We start from the raw sequence: 25,440 nt of genomic DNA, 5'->3' as shown, positions 1-25,440 counted from the left end.
CCAGTGTTGAGACTAGTCAAACACTCTAAGGATAAGTGGTCCAGAAACATTATAACCAGTTCCACATGACTATCTACCAAACCCAAGATACGCACTTTATGATTCCTCTAAACTGTGTATGTTTCTTTCTTTCTAGCAAGGGATGGAGTATGTTACTATTTTCTTGGGAGTGTGTTTTTGAACATCTCCAACTGTACAAATACACACAGGGGCACATACATGCATGAGTGCTTGCCTTCTTTTGTATGAGCAGAATAGTTGCTAGAATTGCAGAGATGAAAGCAGTGCAGTGATCTGAGAAGACAGTGCCGTTACATGCTTCGCAAGACAGAACACAAGAAAAGGCACTTGAGAAAACAGAAGCCAGAAATAAATAATCTGAATGCTAACAGTTATCCAGTTGGAGGCCCCTTGGAGTCCGGGTGTATTTGCATACACCCAAGCACTCTCGAGTGTGCATTTTTTTCCTTGCAACTTGCTTTTGTCCTAAAATTATCTGACATTGCCCATTCTTCTTTCCCCCTCTCTCTGCACAGCTTGGTCTCTAGCACCATTTTACTATGGTGCCTTTGGATTAGAAACCCCATTGCTTAGGAACACACAAGACTGAATAAATAAGCGTGGAAGGCACACACTCGTGTACAGACGTGGTGCGGGAAGCAGTAACTGTGCGGTGATGGGCGAGCCGGTGAAGAGCACGGAGGGCTGAAGGCCGCGGAAACCCATGTCGGGTAAAGCCCCAGGCACTGACGCGGAACAAAATGCTGCCGGGAGCTGCCCCTACGGTGTATGTGATCACGCAGGGAACAACTGGGGCGGGCGGCCGCAGCTGGCGGCACAGCAGCCGCAGTACCTCGGGGAGACGCTTTTTTCTACACAGAAAAGGCAGTGGACGGCGCGGCCCGTAGACGGGGTGGGCCTGTGCGCGGCGCCGGCTTTCCCGGCGCAGAGGGGCAAGGAGGAGGGCGGGGGGCAGAGACACGTCCTGGGCGCGGACGGTGGAAAGCCCGGCGAGGCGGATGAGCGGGCCGGGCCGGGCCGGAGCGCAGCGATGGGTACGGCCGCTCACGGCCCGCGCCTCGCTTCGCCGCGCCCCGCCTGCTCACTTTACGGCAGTGTCGCGCCGCGCCGGCTCTTCGCGGCAGCGGAACCGGCAGGCCGGAAGGCAGGTGCGCGGCGGGCTCGGGCGGGCGGGGGTCGGGCGGCTGCGCGAGGCGGGCGGGCGGCCGGGGTGAGGCGGGCTCCGGCGGCGGGCGGCGCGGGGCTGCTGGCGGCGGCCTCGGCGGCGGGCAGCGGCCGCGGTGGCGGCCGGAGCTCGCCGCGCTCCGGCAGTTGGGGCGAACGTTGCTCTCCGCCGCGGCTGGTGCGGAGCCGCGGTCTGGCCCCGAGCCGCGGTCTGGCCCCCTCGCTGAGGAGTGGGACCGCCCGGCCCGGCCTGCCCTGGCGGCGGTGCGCATCCTCCCGCCGGTGCGTGCGTCTCTGCCCGCCGCCCCTGGGGGAGGGGGGGCGGCGCCGCGCTGCCAGCGGGGCCCGGCTGTTTCGGGGCAGTGAGGTCGCTGGCCTGTGCCAGGCCTTGCCTCCTCCCGGCCCGCCTCCCGGCGGGGGCCCGGCGGCGGGGCCAGCCGCGGCGGGCGGGCAGGGTGCCCTGGGCCGGCAGCGGGGCCGGGGCCTGCTGTCTGCATGCGTGTGTCCGAGCCCCAGCGCGCACCGCGGCGGGTGGTACAAGATCACTAATAAAGGCCGAATCCCGTTCTCCTCGCGTTCTGTTTCTGGTCTTGGCCTCAGTGTGGTTATTGAAACAGGGATAACGGGCGTGTTGTCAGATGGGAAACGGCACAGGTGTTGAACGGGCCTGAATACTTTCAGTACTTAGTACTGGTATTAATAAATGTAGAGGAGTGGAAACGAAGAATGAAAAACCAGCACGTGATCACGTAGAGTGTTTTTTCCCTTTTGAGTACTACTTGGTTCATTTTCGTTGGTAGTGGTAAACTGACAGCTTTGCTTGTAAAATCCTTGATGATCTCTGGTGTCCTAAGGCTTACCCTTCAGGTGCTTCAGGAGAGTGTATGGTGTTGGAATTCAAATAATACATTTATGTAAAAGCTTTTATGAGTTCTGAATTTAGATTTTGTTGTTTTTAGTATACTAACATTTGTGTAGACCCTTTTCAACCTTCAGGCTTTTTAAAGAATTGACTGTGAAATAGTACTGTTGAAATGGAACTGATAATCTTCACTTTTGCAGAGAAGAGCTAATAGTCAAGCTTAGTTATTTTCTTGAGGATAGACTTGACTTGAGTCTAGTTAATGAGTAGAAAAAAGTATTAGAAATTCTAGAGAAGATGCAACAAGCGTTATGTATGTCCACATGCTAGGTTGCAGAGATAAATTTTTAGGAGGAAGAAAACCAAACCAACCATCAGTTGAGGTGCAAGCTGGCTTTTATCTGAAGACCACATTAATTATATTAGTGGGGTGCTGAGCCTAAGTAAACACACACGCTGCTTTTCAGCAGACACCGTAATGAAATAATTTCCTTTGGATCTGACTTGCTTCTGGCCGTGACAGAGTAAACTTGCATCATCCTGGAATTAGGTGTGTAAATATTTGGAGGACCTCTCTTCCCATTTATATGGGATCACTGACCAACTCCTAACTAGGGCCTTTATGCATTGTGTAAGTTAGTTTAAATGTTAGACCTGCTCAGTTTTGTCTAAAAGCTAGCTTGGCCTTTGGAAGAGGTGAGATCACTAGTTCCCCTGAATCAGAGAAGGTAAGAAATTGTCAAATGACAATATTTTGTTCTGTCAGTTCTGTGTTTATGGAGCTTTCTTTAAAGCTAAACCTGAAGTGGTAACTTAGGTAGGCTGTTTTTAAAATTAAGAGGAGCAGACACTGCTCTTTTTCACCCTTTTGTTTTCTTGTTCCTTCCTTTCTGCAGCTGGCATGTATGTATTTGAAGTATATCAACGTGTTTCCCCTCCCAATAACCTATCTAACCTGAGTTTGTTGTATCTTTCCTAGTAGGTAATGTCTTCTACATTGCTGGTCATTTTTGTTACCCTCCACTGCATCCTTCTAAACTGGTATGTGTCTTTCTAGAGACAGGGTGTGCAACAAGGAAAACAGTACTCTAATGGAGTCTTTTAATAGTGACTAGTGGAAGGACAGCTTGGTATATTTTAAGGCCTCACTCTTGTCTTCAAATATTAATGTTTCCTGTCTTTCCATGTCTTTCCATGTTTCCAGCAGGACAAATGACATGATGATTGTCACTTGCTGTAGCCTGTAGATGTGTTTCTGCAAAACTGCAACTAATGTGTTGTTTCTTGGCATCCTCTGTTTTTGCAGTTTCTTATTCTTGGTTTAGTGTAATACATGTTACTATCCATGTTGGATATGGTTCTTTCAAGATAATTGTAAATTGTAATTTCGCCCCTAAAATAGTTGCAGTCCCTTGCATCTCAGTATCATTTACAGATTTAGTAAGTGTAGTCTTAATTCTATTGTCAGGAAGAACATTTAGAGTTGAAAAATCTTTTTTTACAGAGTTAATAGAAAATTTGTCCCTTGTAAAGTACCAGTGTGTATTTCTGCAGGTTCTTGTTAAACTACAACACTTTCTCTGAAAAAAAGTTATCCTTTATAAATACTGAGCTCAGGCTGGTCCATGTTCTTCCTGCGTGTTTCATTCCTCTTCTCTTACATAGTAATAGGAGACTTCCTGCTGTTGGGGGGGGGGAGGTGGTTGGGGGAAGGAAAGACACATGTTGCCTTTTACTGGATAGTTGTAAAGTTTGTTTGGAAGCTGTTAAATGTGTGATTAATTCTAGCTCATATTAGTGTTTTGAGTACTGAACAGGTTTCTTTTTCCCCCGACAAAATTTGCTGGAAGTCCTCGGTACTCCAAATAACAGCTTAATGTTTTCCTGGTGAATTGTTTTTAGTAACAATTGTTGACGTTGGTGTTGAGCACTTTCCAGCCTATGCATTTTTTTAAACTGAATTATGCTTTAATGTTTGGAGAAAGAAGAAAAAAGTCTACTCTCTAGTTTGGACAAACTTGTCTAATTAAAAGCAGTTTAACAAATTACCTATAATTACCTATAATTACAGATTAGGTAATTTGTTAGAAATATCATAGCTGATCTCTGAACTGAGAAGAGAAGGAAACAAGGGTTGGGCCTACAAACAAATTTAGAGACATTAGGCTCCTAAATCCCAAATTGTAATCCTCAGAATCTCTGTTATCTCACTCTGTAGCTGTGTTTTCAAACAAAATGCTTGTCTAGTGTCTCTCTCCTGTAGTGGCCAGTAGCAGCTGCTTAGGCGACGTACTGGAAAAAAAAATTGGAAAAAAAATACCGTGATGCCTTTGCTTTCGTATTACCTTTCAGTAGTCAGTGATTTAAATAACTGATGACCTGCCTCTAAGCTGCTGAGTTCAGTAACTACCAAGGTATCTGACTTCCATTAATTAATCTAATTCTTTTTTGAGCATGCTTGAACTTCTAGTCTTTTTGGCATCTTGTGGCAATGAATTCCCAGATTTAATTATGTTCTACATAGGAAAGGCATTCCATTTGGTGTTGTTTTCACCTTAATACTCAGTTTTATCATGTGCCTCCTTATTGTTACATTATGAGCAATAGTCAGTCATTCTGTATTTACCCATTCTTGCTTTTTAAACACCTCATCACATCACAGAAATGAGCAATTTCATGTTTATTGCAAGCACAATCCCTATGGGGATCTACAGTCTGGGCATTCTTTATGCTCATCTCTCTCTGAGGAATTTGATTGCCTCTGCACAAAGCAATGCGAGTACATTCTTGTACCGGGTTTAGGAGTTAACTTCAATCATAGCCATAGTGCTTTAGATTTGTGGCTAAAACAATGTTGATAACACACCAGTGTTTTGGCTGTTGCTGAGCAGTGCTTGCATAGCAGCAAGGCTTTCTTTTCCCACCCTGCCTGCCCAGTGAGCAGACTGGGGGTGGGCAAGAGATTGGGTGGGGACACAGCTGGGACAGCCAACCTGAATTGGCCAAAGGGATATTCCATACTGTGTGTTGTTATGCTCAGAAATAAAAACTGAGGTAGAGGAAGAAGAAAGGGGTTTTTTTTGCTTCCAAGATGTCTGTTGTTTGGAGATTGGTGGGGCATCGGTCAACCTGTGGGATGTGGTGAGCGATTTCCTTTCCTTTGCTTGTGGGTTTTTTTCCTTTCCTTCCTCTATTAAACTATCTATATCTCAACCTGTAAGTTTTCTTACTTTTGCTTTTCCTGTTTTCTCCCCTGTCCCCCTGTGGTGGGGGGTGAGCAAGCAGCTGTGTGGCTGCTTGGCTGCTGGCGAGGGTCAATCCACCCCAACGCTTTGCGCAGACACCTAAAAACGTGATTGAAGGAAGAAGTAGCAGTGCGCTCTGGTTCTGTGGTAACAGTGCTCACTGAATTAACCAGTGGTGTGAAAGATCCTTATGCCCTGTGTTCCTTGAGGTTATTCTAGTCACTTGGTATAGAATATTCCTCTTGAAGTTGTACACAACTTTGTATAGTTTATTAAAAATCTATTAGGCTAGGGAGAAACCAAGAAAGACTTAATTAGGCTACAGTGGCTATGCTGGACTGCTTGGGCATTTACCAGTTTGTCCTTGCTGAAAGGGCAGTTGGTGTTTTCTGTGTTTTATTCTGTACATTAATGCGTGGACTAGAGTTTGGTGGACGGCCTCTAGCTGAGCGCATCTCTCTGAGATGCAAATTAAAACTCATGTTCTTTTTCTGGCTTGTTAAATCTTGTTGATGCTAGAGAAGAATATCTTTAACAGGAAGGTGGAGAATGTTTTACCTAACTGATATTTTAGGGAGAGAGAAGTTGCTAGCTCTCCCCTTTTGTTGTACACTGAATTTAGTATCGTAGCTTAGGGATATGGATTATACACCTCCCTAGACTTTCCAATCATTTGTTCTATGGCATGTATTTACTCTGAGCCATCTGTTACTCTTGCTTGCCCGAAGGCATGTTGGAAGTTTGGTCTGAAAAATAAACTGAATCTGATATTACAGGCCTGAATCTTAATCATAAGCTGGTCATACAGTAAGAATAGATGATCATGGAATGATGGGTTGGTGATTGAAGCATTTATCAGGTGATTTGTGGAGTAAATTTCAATTTTCCAGTTGTAAATCAGATTCTGAGGAAGTTGTGAGAATAAGTAGATGAGTTTGTACAGTAGTGACTTACTTGCATGCATTCAAATATTTCTGAGACAGAAACATTTATACCTGTATCAATCACTCCTTTCTTTGAAACTGGTGAAGACTGCTGAACTGAATTGCTTAGTGAGTCTGTATTGGGAAACTGGATTCTGATTAATTTGTTCAAGAAATGTGAAGGCATTATTCTTAGCTGCTGCTCTAGGGGGGACAATCTGTCCTCTCCTTGAAAGATTAGGGAAGAGTAAAGAGGATCTCTGAAAGTCCTCTCTTCCATTTCTTTCAAGAAATGTATTATTTGTGGTGAGTTGAACCCAGCCAGCAGCCAAATGCCCACCCAGCCTCTCACTCACTCCCTTCTGCTGCGAGATGGAGAGAAAATAGGAGACATATAAATTGTTTGGGAAGACAAACACCGTAAGCATGGATGTCCGTTCCCACCCTTGCTTCTCCCTTCCCTGAATTTTTATTGCTGAGCATGACATCATATGGTATAGAACTGTGTTGCCTCTGAAGCATGAGTATAAATAAAATGCTTTGTTACATAATTTTCTTGTTAGTGTGGCATTTTTGTTTATGGGCAGTCTTTAAAAGTTGATTCTATAAATCTGACCAGTTTGTATATCTGCTGTGCTAAATACTCATGATACTTGTTCAAAAGCTTTTAATTGTGAAATAGGAGAATCGTGACTAATGTGTGCGTATTTCTTAGCTTACAGTACAATTTTTCTAAAATACATTTTAAGAAATTTTACATACATTCTAACGGAATATGACTACATTTCTAGAAATGTAACCATTTAAAAGATTGCACGACTGGAAAAAATCCTGCTTTAACATCGTCAGATTACTAGAGACATAATGGGGCTATTTTTTCGTTATATCAGCCAAGAATAGTAACATTGTGCCTCAATTTTTGTTCTCCTCCCCATTTTCTCATGGAATAAGCATGCATTTGTGATGTTTACAAGCTTTGTGAAAAGATGGTTAGGGGTTTCCTCACTGTAGGAAACCATACAAGTGTCTTTCTCAAAGTATCCTCTTGCATGTATTGCCAACACTATAGGCAGTCAGCCCAGGAAGGGTGGGCAGCAGCTGTTAATTTTGATTCTAGTTTGCAGGCATTGTAATATTACAGGAATGGAGCACCACTTTCTTTTTTTTTTAAGTTCTAATTCTAAACTGTAATAATAATAAATTATCAATTAGGAAGCTGTTATTTTCTGGTCATCAAATAGCTGATGTGCTCTTTGAAGTGCCTGTGTGGCATGTGAGCTCTGAAGAGAAGACAAGGGACTCTGTCTCTAGTAATATTACTTTATGGGACTATGTGTCTATTCAATAGTTGTGTTGTTTAAATGTATTTTCAATTAACTTTTTTTTCTTGGTAGAAGGGCTACCTTAAAAGGAAGTATGCATGTTTTCAGGCTATAGGGGTATACTTAAAAAGGTGCTCCCTGCCTTTTTTTTTTTCCCCATAAATTTTTAAGCTGAAATTTTGGCCATTTTTTCCCCCTACATCCTACCAATGTTAAATAACGTATTAGAATAATTTACATTTAAGCCAAATCAAAAGTGGACAGTTGTCTGCCTTGGCACAGCTTCTGGTATGTCTGTTACAACCTTGGGTTTCTTTACAGCTCTCTTTGCAGGGGAGGAGGCAATATTGCCTCCAGGTAGTAGGAGGAAGGTCTGAAGAGGGGGGCACCCACAAAGGTACCTGGAAGGCCGGGATGGTTTGGACTGTGCTTTCAGCTCTTCCTCAACTGGAAAAGAATGTCTTGATAGGTTGATTTTTGGGAATCTGTATGCATCTTCCCTGCACTTCAGTATTTGACCCTGTTACGTCAAACAGTGAGCTCTGTTTTGAATGCACCTCGGTTATCTATCAGAAAAGCAAACAAACTTCACTTTTTTAACCCCTGAGCTGGACTGAACCTTCAGTGTGCTGCGACGTGGATCCAATAAGAGAGGGCTGCTAGACCGTGAGGGGTTCATTCATTTGGACATACCTTTGGAAAAGTATTTAAATCAGCTGACAGAGACTTTTAGGAGGAATGTTAGAAAGACTGAGAGGTAGCGTAGTCTTAGGGAAGACATTGGTAATCGGCAGAGACGATCGGTAAGTCATCTGACTTAGAAGACTAGCTAGAAGTCACTTTGAAAGAGAAGGCAGGTCAGGATTTCTTGTTAGCTGGTTTATGCAGAAAGCAGGAATAAGCTGTCCAGTAATTGATACCCCCTCAACATGCCAAAGTGTGGTCAGAAAACAAAATTGGTAGAATTTGTCTGTTTTGCATTGTGTAGATCTGTATGTTTTGTGTGTGCCTTACAGTTTGGGGATTTGGGAAAAGTTATCTTGGTTATTTTGTGTTCCTAGAAAGTTTTGTTAAAGAGCATGAAGTTGTGTGTATTCTTAAATCATGATGTTTCTCAGAAAATCAGGAGTTACTGGGGACTGGGTGTCTTTGACAGTTTGGTACAACCGCAATGGTAAGAAAAGCTGATGGAGACTTTTAGGAGTAATGTTAGAAAGACTGATGAATAGCATAGTGCTGAAATCTACTCAAACTTAGCAAAGTTTAAATATATGTATTTAATGTATTGATACAGGACTTAAATGCAGCAGCCTAGTAACTAATATTTAGGGGATGCTTATCTGTGACACTTTATTAGCATCATCTTAGTATGTTCAGAATTAAAACGCCTTTTAGAGAGATGAATTTTGGATAAAATGCACAACTTTCAGCTCCCAATTGCTATGTATTATTGGGAAGATATTTACTATATCTTTGCAATGGAGTGTGCACGTGATCGTAATGTCCTGATGAGAGCTTTCATTGATGTTAGTGAGAAGGCTTGTCCTACTTAAATAATCTGAATTGTCTTGAGTGTTCTCAGATGTTACTAACTAGAGAGTTTTCCTCAAACTCTTGTCATGACTTTCTGACTCCTTCCCTACTCAAAAGCTATGACAGGTTTCAAACGAGGTACTGAATGGTAGAAAAAGGGTAAGGACATTTTTTACAAGATATTACTGTCCTGCTTTTGGCTGGGATAGAGTTAACTTTCTTCCTAGTAGCTGGTATAGTGCTGTGTTTTGGATTTAGTATGAGAATAATGTTGATAACACACCGATAGTTTAGTTGTTGCTAAGCGGTGCTTACACTGGTCAAGGACTTTTCAGCTTCCCATGCTCTGCCAGGTGCACAAGAAGCTGGGAGGGGGCACAGCCAGGACAGCTGACCCCAACTGGCCAAAGGGCTACTCCATACCATATGATGGACGGCATGCTCACTATATAAACTGGGGGGAGTTGGCTGGGGAGCAGCGATTGCTGCTCGGGGTCGGGCTGAGCATCGGTCAGTGGGTGGTGAGCAATTGCATTGTGCATCACTTGTTTTGTACATTTTTTTTATTATTATTATTATTATTATTTTCTCTTCCTTTGGTGTCCTATTAAACTGTCTTTACTCAGCCAATGGGTTTTGGTTTTTTTCTGATTCTCTCCCTCATCCCACCAGGGGGGGAAGGGTGAGCAAGCAGCTGCGTGGTGCTTAGTTGCTGACTGGTGTTAAACCATGACAATTACAAACATTAATATGAAAATTAAATCAATGCAATAAACCCAAATGTTGCTAAATATAGCAAACACTTCAAATTACACAATACATGTGCATTATTGTAATGAAATTGATGCATTTGTGTGGACAATCACAACTTGTTATTCTTATTTCTATGTAATGGGTCATTTTCTAGATATTTCTGTATTATTTATTGTGACCATTGATAAAAATTCTGACTCTCACAAAAGTTGCTGGAAATAGGATGAGCTTATTTATAGCTGATAGTTTGGGCAACTTTTCATTTAGTGATAGCCAAAGTTGGCCAGAACTCTTGTTTCTTTCAAAGGGCAGTTCCATATTTTTAGTACATGATAATTAAATTAGTTTTCTTGCATGTTACTAGAAGCACTGTAGAATCTACCGCTTCTTTCTTAAGTGGTCTAAAACTCTGCATATTTCTGTTCTGAAAAATAATTCTATAGCTTGTTTTTAAGTACTTGCAGATTTTTTGTTTCAGATTGCCAGCATTACCTGTATTATTACCAGTTTTATTGATGAAATTGCTGAACACAAAAAAATATTTAATATTTTCTCTAAATGAGAAATCCTGCTTCAGTGCTTTCGTAGAACAATTGTTCTTTAAGATTAAATGTGAATCTTGGCATAGGTTGTACTGTGCTTAAACGTCTACTGTGCGTCATCTGCTAGATGCAATGATTGTATTAACCATAACTAACTAATAACAAAGTCCTCGAGAAGGACTTTGGATGTTTAGTAAGGCAGTTAATTCAGAACTGACATCGTGTCTTGCCAGGTGACATGAACATTGCCAGTGACTTTTCTGTGAAGAAAAGAGGTCATTTTACACCATGCTGAATAAAGCATGAATTTTGTGATCCGCTTCTGATGACACTGATGACATCTGCCATTTTACTTCCAAGTCAGTGCAATTCTTGGACATAGTTTTTGATGATGAATTCAGCAGAGTATGAAATAGTAATGTCATAAAGTACCAGAGACAGTGTTATTTAACCAGTTTATGAACCCTTGATTCTGATTTTGGTAGTGCTAATAGCAATGCAACTCATCCAGTCAGTATTACAACTTCAAAAAGACATTCTCCCATGGTTAACTTGGCTATTGTCAAATGAACCTCAGAGATATATTTTCCAAGTCTGTACGAGTTTCACCAGTGATATAGCTGGACTTGTCCACGTACACAGAAGACTTCATTTTCTTTTCTTTCAGATCAGTTTGTAAAAATCACTTGCGATACCGTACATATGTATGCAACAATGTGGTTGACTAGAGACATTATAGAGTGTTTGCTGCTTTGGGTTCCTAAGGCTACTGGTACTGCCTCCCATGCTAGTACAGGGGTGCATTAGCTGTGTGGCCATGCAGTCCCTAGGTCTGGGAGGAGGCTTTGTGCTTCAGGGATGCTTACATTAGATGTCCTGTTTATTGTCTCTTATGAATGCAGTAGTCTTAAAAATAATGGCAACTGATATATAATGGATGGTTATATGCCTCTTAAAAACTATTTTCTAGACTTTACCATAATAATTTTTTATTTTAGCTCTATCCTCTTTCAAAAACTTTCCCAAAGTTATTTCCCATAGAATTCTTAGGATTCTATAAGATTCCCATAGGAATCTTATCAAACGGGTTAATGGGAAGTAAGAGAGCAATCATACTCGTACAACCTCTCCTTTGTGACTTGAGTAATAGTGTACAGGCAGGGTCTTAAGGATTAGTGTACCCAGCTTAGTCTTTTGTTTTATTGCATTTGAGATCCTTCTTAAATGCTAAAATAAGTTATGTTTTTCTCAAAAGGGATGGTTTGTGCTTCCTTCAAAAGCATTTGGGGGAGGTGCTTCAGGTTCAGAATGATTCAGTTCCAACCTTGAGGCCTATTGAAACCATATTTTGAAGGAAATCAGAGTTAATTATGAAGGATAATAATGGTATTGAGTGGATAATAAGCATCCAGTTATTTAGAACTGGGAGATAATACAGTATTTGAGGCATTTGTTTAGTTGTCTGTAAATCTGGGAAGTGATTCAAATGCTTGAACACACACCTGTTGCCAATTTAAAAACCTCACAGAATTATGCCTTGTATCCAGCTACTGTTTCAGAAGATGTGGACATTTCATAGGACCTGTGTCAAATCTACTGGTCCATGCAAATATCTTTGATATTAGAAAGGGTCTCAAATGCCACTAGACACTGTGCTTACAGACTAAATCCCACCCAGGTGCCTGCCATAAGGGAAGCTTGAATCTTCCTGCATGATTCAGGCTGTCCTGGTTTTGGCTAGGATAGTTAATTTTCTTCTTAGTAGCTGGTATAGTGCTGTATTTTGAATTTAGTATGAGAATAATGTTGATAACACACTGATGTTTTAGTTGTTGCTAAGTAGCACTTACACTAAATCAAGGACTTTTCAGCTTCTCATGCTCTACTGACTGAGACGGCTGGAGATGCACAAGAAGCTGGGAGGGGGCACAGCCAGGACAGCTGACCCCAGCTGGCCCAAGGGCTATTCCATACCATATGGTGTCATGCTCAGTGTATAAACCAGGAGAAAGCTGGCTGGGGGGCTGCTGCTCGGGGGCTGGCTGGGCATCGGTTGGCTGGTGGTGAGCAATTGCATCATGCATCACTTGCTTTGTATATTCTTTTATTATTATTATTTTATTTTATTTCAATTGTTAAACTGTTCTTATCTCAACCCATGAGGTTTTTTTCACTTTTATTCTTCCAATTCTCTCCCCCATCCCACCGGGGTGGGGGAGTGAGTGAGCAGCTGTGTGGTGCTCAGTTGCTGGCTGGAATTAAACCATGACACAGGCATGGGTCTTCAGAAATGTTTTCACATTGTTGGTTTTCTATTCAAAATCACAGCTGGTTTTGGAGAGAAAAATGTCAGTGCACGTGCCTAAATGCCCCGAAGGAAATGGGCTCTAGGCTTTCTGTGGTACTTCCCTGTCTATAAGCATAGTAGTGTCTGCTTATGTGTGTGTTGTATACGTAACCACAGTAGACAGGTGAGGTACTCTCATATTAAATTACATAGGTATGGGTCCATGGAGTTCTTGGGGGCAGTATTCAGAATGCAAATTTTCCTGTACAGATTCCCTGGTAACATGACTGGGATGCGTGTTGGGGATCAAGATGAGAATAGTAGACCTTCTAACAAACTATTTGTCAAATTTATTCTGTAATGGAGCTGAAGACTTTGTTTCTGCTTTTCAGTCCTGTTTCCAGTTGTGTACAAGCTCGACCTTAGACCTGGCTAAAAGTAGCCTTTACATTCATTACTTTTTAAGATTAATCTAGGCAAGGTAGGCAAACTTTGGGAGTATGTGTCAGGTTTGTATCTCCAGTTATGCTTTAGGGACCAGGATTAGAAACAGGTGGTTCCCCTCCACTGCCTCCTAAGGTTCAAGGGCAGGTGTGAGTGCTGAGTTTTCGGGAATAGTTTCCTCCAGCAGGCATGGACCAATGCTGTTTTCACAAGAAGCAGTGGCAAAAAGACACTCCTCAGCCCTCAGTATGAAGTGGTCAAATGCTCCAGACTATCCCAAGGCATATTTATAGGACCGAATATTTTAGTGTTGTAAGAGTGGAGATGGAAGGGAGGGAGCGTTGGAGAGGAGAAACATTAAACATATTCTGTTTCTTGAGCACAGTTTTTAGTCAAATTCACTGATCACGAACAGAAGTTGTATGGTATCTTTACTATTTCTGTAGCATCTGCTGAAAGTTTATTGTTTAAATGAAGTTACATTTGTCCCTTCTCTTAAGTGTTTGCTAGTCAAGCTTGATTTGAAATATAAAGAAAACTTAGTTAGTTATTTCCTTCTATGGAGAATTCCAAAGCAGAATTAACTAAATTATGAATAAGATGTACCTATCATGACTTAGGTATCCTAACTGTAGTAATTGGATACACAGTTTGCTATTTTGCATATTTTCAGGTATGCGTCTGTTAAATAAATGTCTCCTTTTGGTCTTGCTCATTTTATGCTGCTGAAGAAGCTGGATGGTGAAGGAGAATTGCTTTCCTTCTGGTAGTCCCATTTCCCTTGAAGAGTCCTTTGGACTTTGTTTTCTTCTGTGTACCAAATATTCTATGTACCAAACATAAAAAGCAGAACCTGATCTTAGTTGTACACCAAGCTCATGAGCCAAGTGTAATTTGTCTTGTCTTTTGAAAGCTAATTATTCAGTTAACTTTACTTGCTTCCTGAGCTTTGGATATCCCAACAGTAAGCTTCTATTATATGCATTGGTATTTCAGTTAATTAAAGATACTTTGTATTATCCCAAAAGTTACTTTCATATTATAGCTTTATTATTAAAAAAAGTTAATAAAAATAAGTAAAGTAATATTGTTGCCCTGCCAAAGTAGAGGTCCGGTTTATTAACTTCAATGGTATTAATCTGAATCATTATCTCTTCTGCTTATGGGATGTTACTGCCTAATTCCAAAAAGATGTTTGGATTTTCACCGTATGTCATAGTTGTCTATGTCCAGGCATAGGTGTGTGTTATCCATGAGAGATGTACCTGACTGCACACTGAAGCTGATACTATTCTTGATAAATCTTCACGTTAATCTGCCTTGGTTGCATAAAGGTTCTTGCACAGGTTTGTATAGGTAGTATTTAACAAATCTTTCTAGAAGAGCTGTAATGTGATGATTTTTACCTCTTGCAAAATTAAGTTACACTTAAATGCTTCTTGTGTAATACCATTAGCTACATCTTTGCAAGAACATTTTTCAATATGATTATTTTCTGGTTCTTGCTTTTCTTCTTGGGTTGCTGAAGGATTTTGACGTGTAGATGCATCCATTCTCTCCCTTTATGTAATATAAGGACAGTTCACCTTCCCAGATCAATTTCACTAGTGTTTTGAGGTGAAATGTTATGGGAGACCACTTTCTGATGTTCTGAAAGGGCTAATGTACCTGTAAACTGTTCTGGGAGAAGGCGAAGGGGTGGATGACCAAGAAACAACTCCCCAGCATGGTTTAGAAGCAGTGCTAGCATGGGAAAGCTTGTTTTGGTAAGCTTTTCTTGTGCCCACCTTGAGCAAGGTGGGCACAAGAAACCAAAGTTTCTTGTGCTCTGAAACTGCTCAAAACCAAAAGAGTCTGCTCAAAACCAAAAGAGAAGCGTACCAGAGATAGAAAAACGGACGAATACCCATTGAGAACTACAAGGGTATTGGCAGGGTGTGCAGAGATGCAGTTGGAAAAGCAAAAGCTCAGCCTGAACTGAAATTGGCCAGAGATGTCAAAAACTACAAGGTTCTTCAGGTATGTTAAACAACAAGCAAAACCAAAAGGAAGATATGGGCCTCCTGTTAAACAGGAAAGGTGAATTAGTCACCAACAATGCTGAAAAGGCAGAGGTTCTCAACAATTTCTTCACCTCTGTCTTTACCAGCACTGTTGGGCCCCAGGCCTTGGGAACAAAAATCCAGGTTGATGCAAACACGGACCCACCATCAGTGAAGGAAGAGTTGGCATGTGAACTATTACAGTAGTTTGACCCGGAGTGGGGAAGTGGACACTTTGGAAGGGAGAGCCACCCTGCAGGAATACCTAGATAGGGTGGAAGAGTGGGCTAACAAGAACCTTGTGAAGTTCAGCAAAGACAAATATAAAGTCTTGCACCTGGGAAAACATAATCCAGGAGTGCAGCACAGGCCAGGATCTACCCAGCTGGGGAGCAGCTCTGTGGAAAGGGACCTGGGGGTCCTGGTGGACAACAAGGTCAATATGAGCAAACAGTGTGATGCTGCAGCAAAGAAAGCCAACAGAATGCTGGGTTGCATCAACAAGGACATCACCAGCAGAGATAAAGAAGTCATTATCCCACTCTACTCAGCACTTGTCAGGCCACACCTGGAATACTGTGTTCAGTTTTGGTCCCCACTATACAAAAAAGATGTGGACAGGCTGGAGAGCATCCAGAGAAGGGCCGCAAGGATGATCAAAGGACTGGGAAGGCTGCCATATGAGGAAAACTTGAGAGAACTGGGTTCGTTCAGCCTTGAGAAAAGAAGGCTTAAGGAGACCTTATCACCGTGTTCCAGTATTTAAAGGGTGGCTACAAAGAAGATGGAGACTCCCTTTTTACAAGGAGTCACATGGAAAAGATGAGGGGTAATGGGTACAAGTTACTCCTGGGGAGATTCTGATTGGACACAAGAGACCAGTTTTTCACAATGAGAACAATCAGCCATTGGAATAATCTCCGCAGGGAGGTGGTGGATTCCCCAACATTGCACACTTTTAAGATTTGGCTGGACAGGGCCATCTTGTCTAGACCATGCTTTTGCCAAGAAAGGTTGGACCAGATGAACCTCAAGGTCCCTTCCAACCTGGTATTCTATGATTCTATGAAGATTACTTGTTATCACAGGTTGTGTAATGTTTAAAGGTTTGACTTGGTCTGCGTAGAATGTTATTTTTAAAGCAGACTATGCACAGCAGAGAAATACAGATTTTTTTTTTCTGTTCTTGCCTTCCCATTAGAGCTCAGAAGAAAGATAAAAGCTTTTATTAGTGGTTTTCTGCTACAGTAAGCCTATTATGCTTGCTCATTATTACTTGTACAAATTTTCATTCGCAGGTAGTCGCCCAGTTGTACCTCTGTGCAGTAACCTCAAGTTGTTTATTCCATTAAAATTTTATTGTGAATCTTTAGCAACTGTTATAAGCAATTCTTTTACCTCCTGATGAGTTGCAAAGAACCTGGCAATGCCATCTCTGTGGCCAGTAGTTAGCGTTGGAGGCTTTATCCTCGTGTGTGCTTGCTGTTCACTACAGGAACGTGTTATGGAGACTTTCTTACTACCATCTGAACAGCTGCTCTAACATGGTTTTATCACAGCAGTTATGCAATTATGTATTATGTATGTATTATTACAGCAGTTATTTTTGCTGAAGTGCATCCCACGTCCTCTCAGCCATCTTCGGTGAGATGCAGCATGCGTTACTTAGCTGTCATTAGCTCAAAGGTTTTTTCTTTCTCTCACTTATCTATTGTTTTTCATCCTCCCTTTACTTCCTTTAGACACGTACATCTATATTTACCTTCCATACACCTCCTGCTTTTCCTTTAGTGTCAAACTTTTCTGGAATGGAGTAAGATGAACCCCCTGGGGTTGTTTTCAACCTCTGTTGATGGCATGGTGTGAAAGAGAGAGGCATAAAGAGCTCCCTATTAAGCCAAAGCAAACACAAACACACGCTCCTCCCCCCCCCCGCCCCCCCCTTGTATTTGTGGCTCATGCCTAGTGTTTAAATGAACATACACGTTATGTATGTTGAAGTTGGAGATTCGCTTATAGTACATCTCCATATGTAAGGCAAGTCTTTAAGTCTCTATTGCTTGGGATGTAGTTTGTCTCTTGCTGCAGGGTACGCAAAAGGTGAGGGGGTGTAAAAATGCAGACATTTCTCAGTCTAACAGTTGAACTACGTTTTATGTTCTTGGAAAAGAAACGTGAGTTATTCTGAATAAAGGCTTGTTTTAAATTTTTTTCTTTTTTTTAGGAACGACAGCTATCCTTTGTAATGATCTTAAAGCACATCTAAATGAACATGTTATTGGGCCAAGCCACATGTTTGGCATCACACCAAAGCAGTATTGGGCATAATCACAGGAAACGCCTCTCCAGCTGATGCTAGCAGGAACAGTGTTAGGCAGCTGGTGTTTAATCCCATGTGCATGGCTAAGATTGTGAGAGAGAGAATCTGGAAAGGGTTAATACTCTACTGAATGCATGGCTTGCAATTCCATTATTTGTTTTTTAAGGGGTTTTTTGGTTTAGTGACTTACATAATTAAGATCCTGAAATTGTCTCTTATATGAATGATGGCACTCACAGGCACTGTTATGCCTCCTCATTATGCTGAAGCATTTGTTTGAATTCTGGTATTCACTGAGATGAATACCATGTATCAGGCAGCCACTGTTTCTTCCTGAGTACATATTCCTTAATCTTGGCATCCCCTTTTCAAAGATTGACCCGGTCTTGACTGGAGATCAGCAATATTTGACTCGGACAACTTGATAGAATTCCAGTGTGATGTCTGAGCCTTTTGCGGAAAATTAGATGTCTGAAAGTGTACAATTGTTACTACATCATATAGCACTGCTTATAAAGGTGCAAAATATTAAGTTGGAAAATATTAATATTGTACTGTCTTGCTTTGGCCTGCTGTTTATGATTAATGTCCCAGACATTATTAAACCACTGTTATCCCTGGCAGTCAACTTTGATGCTTGGTGCTGTATTTGTGCTGTTTGCATCAAACATGCTTGGATGAGAAGTTTAACTGAATCTAATACAAATGTCCCCATTGTTGTAAAATAGCTTTTTCATCTAATGCTTTCATTTATTTCTTTAAAATGGCAGTGAGAAATATACACCAATAACATGGGGGTTTTTAAATATTGAGATTTATTTGTAAATAAAATATGAAGTTTACCTTTGTGTTAATGAAGCTGCTGAGGTTAGTTGTAGCAATTCTAAAGTGTGTTCATGTCACTAAAATTTAATGCTTCAGGATTTATTTATTTTTATTCCTCTTGTGTAGTAGTGTAAAGAAGTAAAATATTCTGTGTGTGGGTATATTTAAAATGGCTTAATGTGTCCTCATGGTCTTGCTGCTTTTGTGTTTGATTTAGATAGTCCTGTGCTAATATTTATTTTAATGTTTTTTAAATGCCTTTGAAGTACGAAAAAAGTTACTGCATTGTCCTTAGAAAGGTGGATATTGCTCTTTCTGCTTTATGGACAGAAGCTTAGGGGAAAGTTAAGGTTTTTTTAAAAGAGGTGGGAAGTCTGAGGTAGTGCTACGAATCGTCAGTTCCTTTTCCTAAAAAAACATTAGCAGAATGGGTCCAAATTGTCCCTACTTCATTGAAGGCGGGGGGGGATATTTTTACCATGTAAAGTTGCAATGATCTTAAGGTTAAATTGCCATTCCACTTGTCCCTCTACAAACATTAAATAAGATGGTACCTATCCTCACACCTTGCTCTTGAGGGGGAATGGGCAGAAGAATGGCAAAAGTTCATCTTGCATCTCTATACGTGGGCCCTGGTAAATAGGAGTTAATTGCTGCTGCCTTTTAGGTCCTTGTTCCAAACCCAGCAGATCTTAGCAGGATCATTTGGTAGTACAGATGTTGTAGTACTTCGTCAGATCACGCTGCGGGTGACCAGGTGTGTTTCTGTCAGATCAGAAGGAATTAGTTACCCGTATGGTGGCTGCGGGAAGACAAGCAGTAGCTGATCCACTCTAAAGGCAGTATGATGCAGGTGGGTATCTACATCAGCAGGCTTTATGTGAAAGCAGGTAACTAATTTTTTTTTTAAACTAATGTCAATGTACGCTGCATCTCATAGGGCCACAGCATTTTTAACCCAGCATTTACATAGCTGGCTCTAGTATGTTGCAGAATACTAGTGTGAGTTCTTAATCTTTACCTTGGTTTTCATGTTAACAACAGAGTAATTGCACCTGCCCCTTGCCTTCTAATTGATGGCTATTTTTGTTTTCTGGTGGTGCCCTGGTGAGGGCAGGTGTCATGGACCAGAAGGGAAGGGCACGTGAAGACCAGAAGGGCATGTTGAAGACCAGAAGGGAAGGGCACGTGAAGACCAGAAGGGCATGTTGAAGACCAGAAGTGAGAGTTTGCCTATAAATGAGGTGCAGGAGCCTTGGGCGGCTGCTCTGCCAAACCAGCCCCCTCCGGGACTGGCAGGTTCTGAAAGCACGTAGGCACGCCTGGAGCAGCATTATTAACACGAGCTCAACTGTAGAGCTTGGAGGCTCTTCGAGGCTGGATTTGGCTCTTTGGCCAAGCCTGCAGCCAGGGAGGTGTGCCCTTACTTGTCCTCTCGGGTTCCAGGTTTTTTATTTCAGAAAGTGTTAGTAACTTGATGAATAAAGGAGGAAGAAACATTCCTTTAAAACTTGATTTCCTAACAAATGGGCCTGCTGGAGATGCTTTAAAATCTTGTGTCTGTGAAAAGTGAGCTTTTTAAAAGTGGGTTCGAACTTTCATAAATTACTCTGTGTGTTATTTCAGAGAGGACAATTAAGATAATAATATTACAATTACATTGTTTTATGTTATTGTAAAGGACCATAATTCTATAGAAAAAGGTATTTGAGTGTAGGTATAAAATAAATAGTCAAAATGGAGTGGTCTTTAATAGCTAATGGCAATGCTGTCATTGGAGCAGTATGAGAGTGATTTACCATTTTTGTTGGGTTCAAACAAAAAAAGTCGGGTTAGATTCCCTCAGCTTTTCGGCACGCTACTTCTTTTCTATAATGGTGGCTATAATGTTCACAGGTTATTTTCACTAGGAGCTATGCTAGTATGACTTACATGTCATCTATCCACTGAACATCTCAAAAGCCACAGTGTTGCTTGGCTCTGCTTCTAGGCTTGAATTTGAACGTCCTCTCTATCCCCTTCACAGTTAAAGATTTTATATTCCCACATTTTGCAGCTTAATCATTATAACATTTGTCTCAAAATATCAGCTGTTGTGATAGCTTTTCTCAAAAAGCATCTTAATGTGAGGTGGAAAAACAAGCAGACCTGACAAGTCAGTGACATTTCTCTGTCTGTGACTGGAACGCTGCATCTGCGTTTGCTTTTGTGCTGTATTGCAAAGCTGATAGCTAAAATACAAATGTGGTCATTACATGAAGAAAAATGTTAAGGATAATTGGATTAAAGCAGGGAGTTCTGTACAGTATTATGACTGGGGGGGGGCAAGTCATTTTATTAACTCTGTTTTAAGTTATTTAAATTCTGGATGGCCAATGGTCTTTAGGCATGCTAAGAATGATGCAGATCATTAGGTTTGTAATGGTATCATTAATTGTTTCAAAAATAATCTAAATCTGTATCTATCTGCTACCATCAGAAACTGTAGCTGTGCATTAGAGTTCATTAAACAATTCAGCTGTGGGCACCTTACAAAATTAAACAACTTCGAGAACAGTTTCAGTAAAAGGCTTGGAACGAGTACAAGTTGAGATGGAGGACAGCTGTGTTTTGCTGTATAGATATAAGCCTGTTTCACACAGGAAATAAGACCGCACAGAAATAGGCTGTAGTCCTGGAGAGAGCCCCGTGCTGTGTAAGTGTGTGTGTACGCTCCCAGTTGTGAGATGAAAACATCCCAAGGCATACTTTTTTTTCAATTTTCTGGTAGCCCTTTTATTTCCTTTACCTCTTATAATAGTTCAGTGCTATGTGTATTACGATCTTTTTTTCCTGTCGTAATTTTCTTTGCCTGTTTTGCTGGTTAAAAATGGCTAAGCAGTTGTCAAGAAGGATGGCCCTGCATCGGCACCGGAGGCTGTTAATGACCTGAGAGCTCCCAGTGTGGGCTGGTTCAGAGAAAATCTTCCCGTAGGTTGTAATCACTTACTGCTGGTGGGAGCTAAAGTTCAGTTACATGGATTTCACTATAATACGCTTGTGTTAGTGGTGCTAAAGGAATAATTGCCACTTTGGCTCATTGCTGGTAACGTTTCTTTAGGGAGGAGAGAGAAGAAGAACACGCTGAGCGATCTCAGCGTGTTACCATGTCTTGCCTATGCTCTGTGCCTTTCACCTCCCTTCTATTGAATCTTGATTATCAACATTTTGAGAGAGATTTTTTTTTTTTTTTAACTTAATTGAAGTGCCAGCCAAGTTCTACTTGCTCAAAAAGGTCTTTCAAGTTTGTGATGCAAGTTTGTATTTATAACATTAACAAAGCCATGTTATTTGTTTTGTTCTTATCCAGGTGCTTGAACTGGGATTTAATTTCTCATCCTATGGATCACTGAATGAGTAACAGATGGCCTTGCCTCGTCTTACGGGCGCTTTACGCTCCTTTTCAAATGTCACTAAACATGAGGATTACAGTGAAGAATTAGCTGACTTAACGGTAAAGATTTTTTTTCTTTTCCAAAGCATAATTGTAAAGTATTAGTGTGTATATAGTAAGAATTGTTTGCTTTCTTAATTTGCATTGGTATTTTATAAGAGTAGGCAAGCAAGACTGGGCAGAGTGTGTATAGTTTCCTGTGCATTCCTTCATAGTGTCCTCACTCAAAGTCAAATTTGCTGTAGCCTTGTGATTTACACTAGGCCCTTACAATCATAATGTACTATATGGATAGGGTCGGTTGGCTGTGTTAGTACAGCCATGTTATTTTGTATTTCGGGAAGTTATTTAAGTTGGGCTGGGCTGGTATGTTTTTAGCTCCAAGCTTATGCAGAGCTGGGGAGCCAAATGTTTCCCTTGGAATATTAAATTCACCTCGGACTCCTGTTGGGGGATGTTTAGAATAAATTTACTGATACTGAATTTAGGTACTTCCCGACCCTCCCCGCCCCCCCCCCCCCCCCCCAAGAAATAATGCATTAAAGCAGTAGATGCCTTGTGGGAACCTGTGATGTGAAATGTATTTGGAATCTTGGGAGCTGTAAATCTCTTGAAGTTGCAAGAGTTTGGCTTTACAGACAATTCTGCCTTGGAAGGATTAAAGTAGTGAGAGAGCGTGTGTGTATCCTCCTCCTTCCTTATGCACAGGAAAGAGTATAAAGAACAGGTAATAGGGAAACTGCTTGCAATTGTTACTACATACTGACTGAATGCAATTGGAAAGAAGTGTTTTTATCTGGTATGTATTTTAAAGGAACCTCCATATACTAATTTGACATAAATAAAACTACCCAAATATTTTGCATTTTCAGACTAAAAGATCAAAACTACATGAACAGTTGCTGGAGTCTGATCTTACTTGGAAGAAGATAATAAAGTTTGTTGATGACAATTTGGACAAAAAAGAACACCAAACTGTAAATGGTGATTTAAAAGCTATATTACAAGCTGCAAAGCAAATAGGTATGTTTTCATTCTCTGGTAGTCTACTAATAGACTGTTTTGTTGGTTTGGGGTTTTTTTTGTTTTGGTTTTTTTCTTTTGTTTGTTTTTTGTTTGTTGTTGTTGTTGTTTTCCCAGGCTGCTTTCTGCCTGCGTACTTTGCGTACTGGTAAAATTTTAGTTCTACCTTGGCACCAGGCTTGCCCTGAAATATATTTGAAACTCTGATATGTATATGCACAATTTGGTTTTCTGTTTTATTTTGAAATATGATTCCGTTGTTATGTGGATATTCTTGCTTTTTGATAGTATTGTTGTGTAGTGTGCAGTGTGGTTTGTGATCAACCTTTAGTAAGCAAAAGCAACAGCTTCTTTTGGAATGGCAGTACCCTGAGAAAACAATAGTCTTGGTGTTATCTGCTTTAATTCCACGTGATTGTATCATGAAAAATTGGATTGCTACATAAGCAGCTAAAAATGTAAAAAAAAATGTTTTCTGCTTGAAGTGTTTGGTGTTGGGGAGAGAAATAAATAATAAATTTCACTCATCTGGAATTAAGCTTTTAAAACTGAATATATGTTATGGCAAAGAAGGTGTGAAAACTTAGTTTTGATTGGAAACTTAGTTTTTTATCTACAGGCTGAAACTAATTCAGTTTGTGCTTTTAGCAGAATTTAACTTCATCAGCTCATAAACTGAGCACATGGCTCAAGCCCTAGCTGTCACATATTTAAGAATTTTTCATTGCAATATAATAGGTATATTTTCTCCTTTTCTGGTTATGTTTCAAGTATCTTGAACAGAACCCGAAGTAAAAGATGGAAAGAATTAATATGGATAAATATATTTGCCTTTTTTTTTGGCTTTATAGACCAGAGTGTGTTTTACCACAATCCGAATGTTAACCTGCCTCCCTTGTGTTTGTATTTCTCAACAGTTCTTTTGGAAATAACTAGCAAATTAAGAAAGAAACAAACACCTAAACACAGACTTTCAAAAAAGGCTAGACAAGTTATTCATGTCTGGCGTGTAGTAATTGGTCATGCTGTACAGTTGCATAGAAGATGTCTGTTAAAGCTATTAATGGCTGTAATGGCTATTGCTTTAGTGAGTCATCAGAAGATAAATTTCAAGTATTTCTCAAATCACTGACAAAAATGTTTTAAACTCATCTGACGATACACGTGTTCTAAACTTTGCTTTGTGGTTCATTCCTTCCATGCTTGTGACTCAACTCTTGTTATTTTTACAAATTTGGTCCTAATTTTTTAAATCCTATTTTTCTAATACAAGTAGTACAGCTTGTGCTCTTAGTAGACTTTAACCTCTTCAGGCCAGACGTTAAGCATGTGGCTGCCTGTCTTTCTGAGACAGAGGCGCCTCTAGGAAGGGCCACCTCTCTGCCCCAAATCAAGTGCCTCCATTTCAGTGCACAGATTTCAGCTGGCACTTCTGATATGCAAGGTTTGGAGGAAAGTCATGCAAGGTGTAGAGTGAGTTTGCATCAACTGTCGATGCCTGAAGTTAATATGGAAAAGGTGCAGTCTGTATTGATAATTGATCAAAGAAATAAATGTTATTTTTTTAACTTCTTTTTTTGTTTGTTTGAGATTGCCCACAGAATTCATACTCTTTTACTAGTTCTTAAAAGATGTTTATTGCTTTGCTGCAATAGTAAAGGCAGGTTTCAGACACAGCTGTGATGGGAAGTGAAAAGTCCTGTTTGGTACACATGGTCTAGAAATGTCTTTATGAACAACACATTTTGGAATATGGAAAGGCTAATGAGATTTCTCTCAGCACTCCATTTTAATAGCATACCATTGATGTAATTTTAAAAGTTATACTCTCCATTTTTCTTACTTCTCTTCCATGACGTTATCAATTCAGATTTTTTTTTTTTTTTTTTTTTTTAGAATAACATTGGGGTGTTAGGAAGATGTCAACACAATTAGGTCTGGAACGGGCACTGATGTGGTGTTATAGGGATGCTTGATCCATCTGTCCCACATGCCCCCTTACTAGCAAGTAAAGGCAGCCAACTCCTCCTCAGCCCCCAGTCCTCCTGACCATGATAGCAGGTTTGAGATATGTGGTATGGTCAGAGCAACAGGTTGGTTTATTGTCCTGCTCCAGCTTGTGGTGATCAAGTGCAGGGCTGCCTGATGATTACCCCTGGTCTGTCCAAATGACAACCTTTGCATAGTTTATATTCCCCTTTTCTCATTTCTTGGCACTCCTCCTTGCTGCCTTTTTTGCCTCTCAAATAAACAATCCATCTGTAATTACTTTTTCCCAGTTCGTTCCCAGTTTTGTTACATATGTACCCATTCTAACATCATCCTCCCAGGGGGAGGGAAACTTTTTTGATGACAGACAAATATGGGATAGTTTCCAATGATAAAAAATAATTTTATTATAAGTTGTTACAGAAAGGCATAAAAGCATTCATGTCTATTGTCGGAATATAATTCATTACTACTATGCTAAATATTTTATTTTTGTAAATCTGAACTCAGAAGTTCATTTCCCTTCACGTGATTCAGATGGCTTTCCTTTTTTTTCTTAGCCAGTAGAATACACGGTTACTTTCCATATTTGTCCTCATTTTAGGTATTATAGTAATTTTTTGTAAGTAACATAACCGAAAACTCAGTATGTGTTTTTGAGGAGAAGCTGCTTATCTGGAAATCATTGCAAGATACACTTCGTACAGAAGCA

At 40.7% G+C, this 25,440-nt stretch overlaps 1 protein-coding gene across 2 annotated transcripts in view; it reads left to right on the top strand.

Annotated features, from left to right (window-relative positions):
- Nucleotides 1-1,009: 1,009 nt before the first annotated feature.
- The window catches only part of ASCC3 (activating signal cointegrator 1 complex subunit 3), a 289,617-nt gene continuing 265,186 nt past the window's right edge, over nucleotides 1,010-25,440 (top strand). Inside the window, exons 1-3 of one of the 2 annotated variants that reach the window (XM_075498453.1) lie at nucleotides 1,010-1,165; nucleotides 21,633-21,776; nucleotides 22,589-22,739. In XM_075498453.1, the coding sequence (XP_075354568.1) occupies nucleotides 21,687-21,776; nucleotides 22,589-22,739 (241 nt within the window). In that variant the 5' untranslated portion in view covers nucleotides 1,010-1,165; nucleotides 21,633-21,686. Of the gene's footprint in view, nucleotides 1,170-21,632; nucleotides 21,777-22,588; nucleotides 22,740-25,440 lie in introns of both variants that reach the window. The other variant, XM_075498452.1, reaches the window with a different exon arrangement.

Source organism: Mycteria americana, chromosome 3 (assembly GCF_035582795.1).
Source record: "Mycteria americana isolate JAX WOST 10 ecotype Jacksonville Zoo and Gardens chromosome 3, USCA_MyAme_1.0, whole genome shotgun sequence".
Taxonomy (NCBI): domain Eukaryota; kingdom Metazoa; phylum Chordata; class Aves; order Ciconiiformes; family Ciconiidae; genus Mycteria; species Mycteria americana.
Note: the sequence above shows the minus strand (reverse complement) of the source record. Positions and strands in the feature narration are given on the sequence as shown.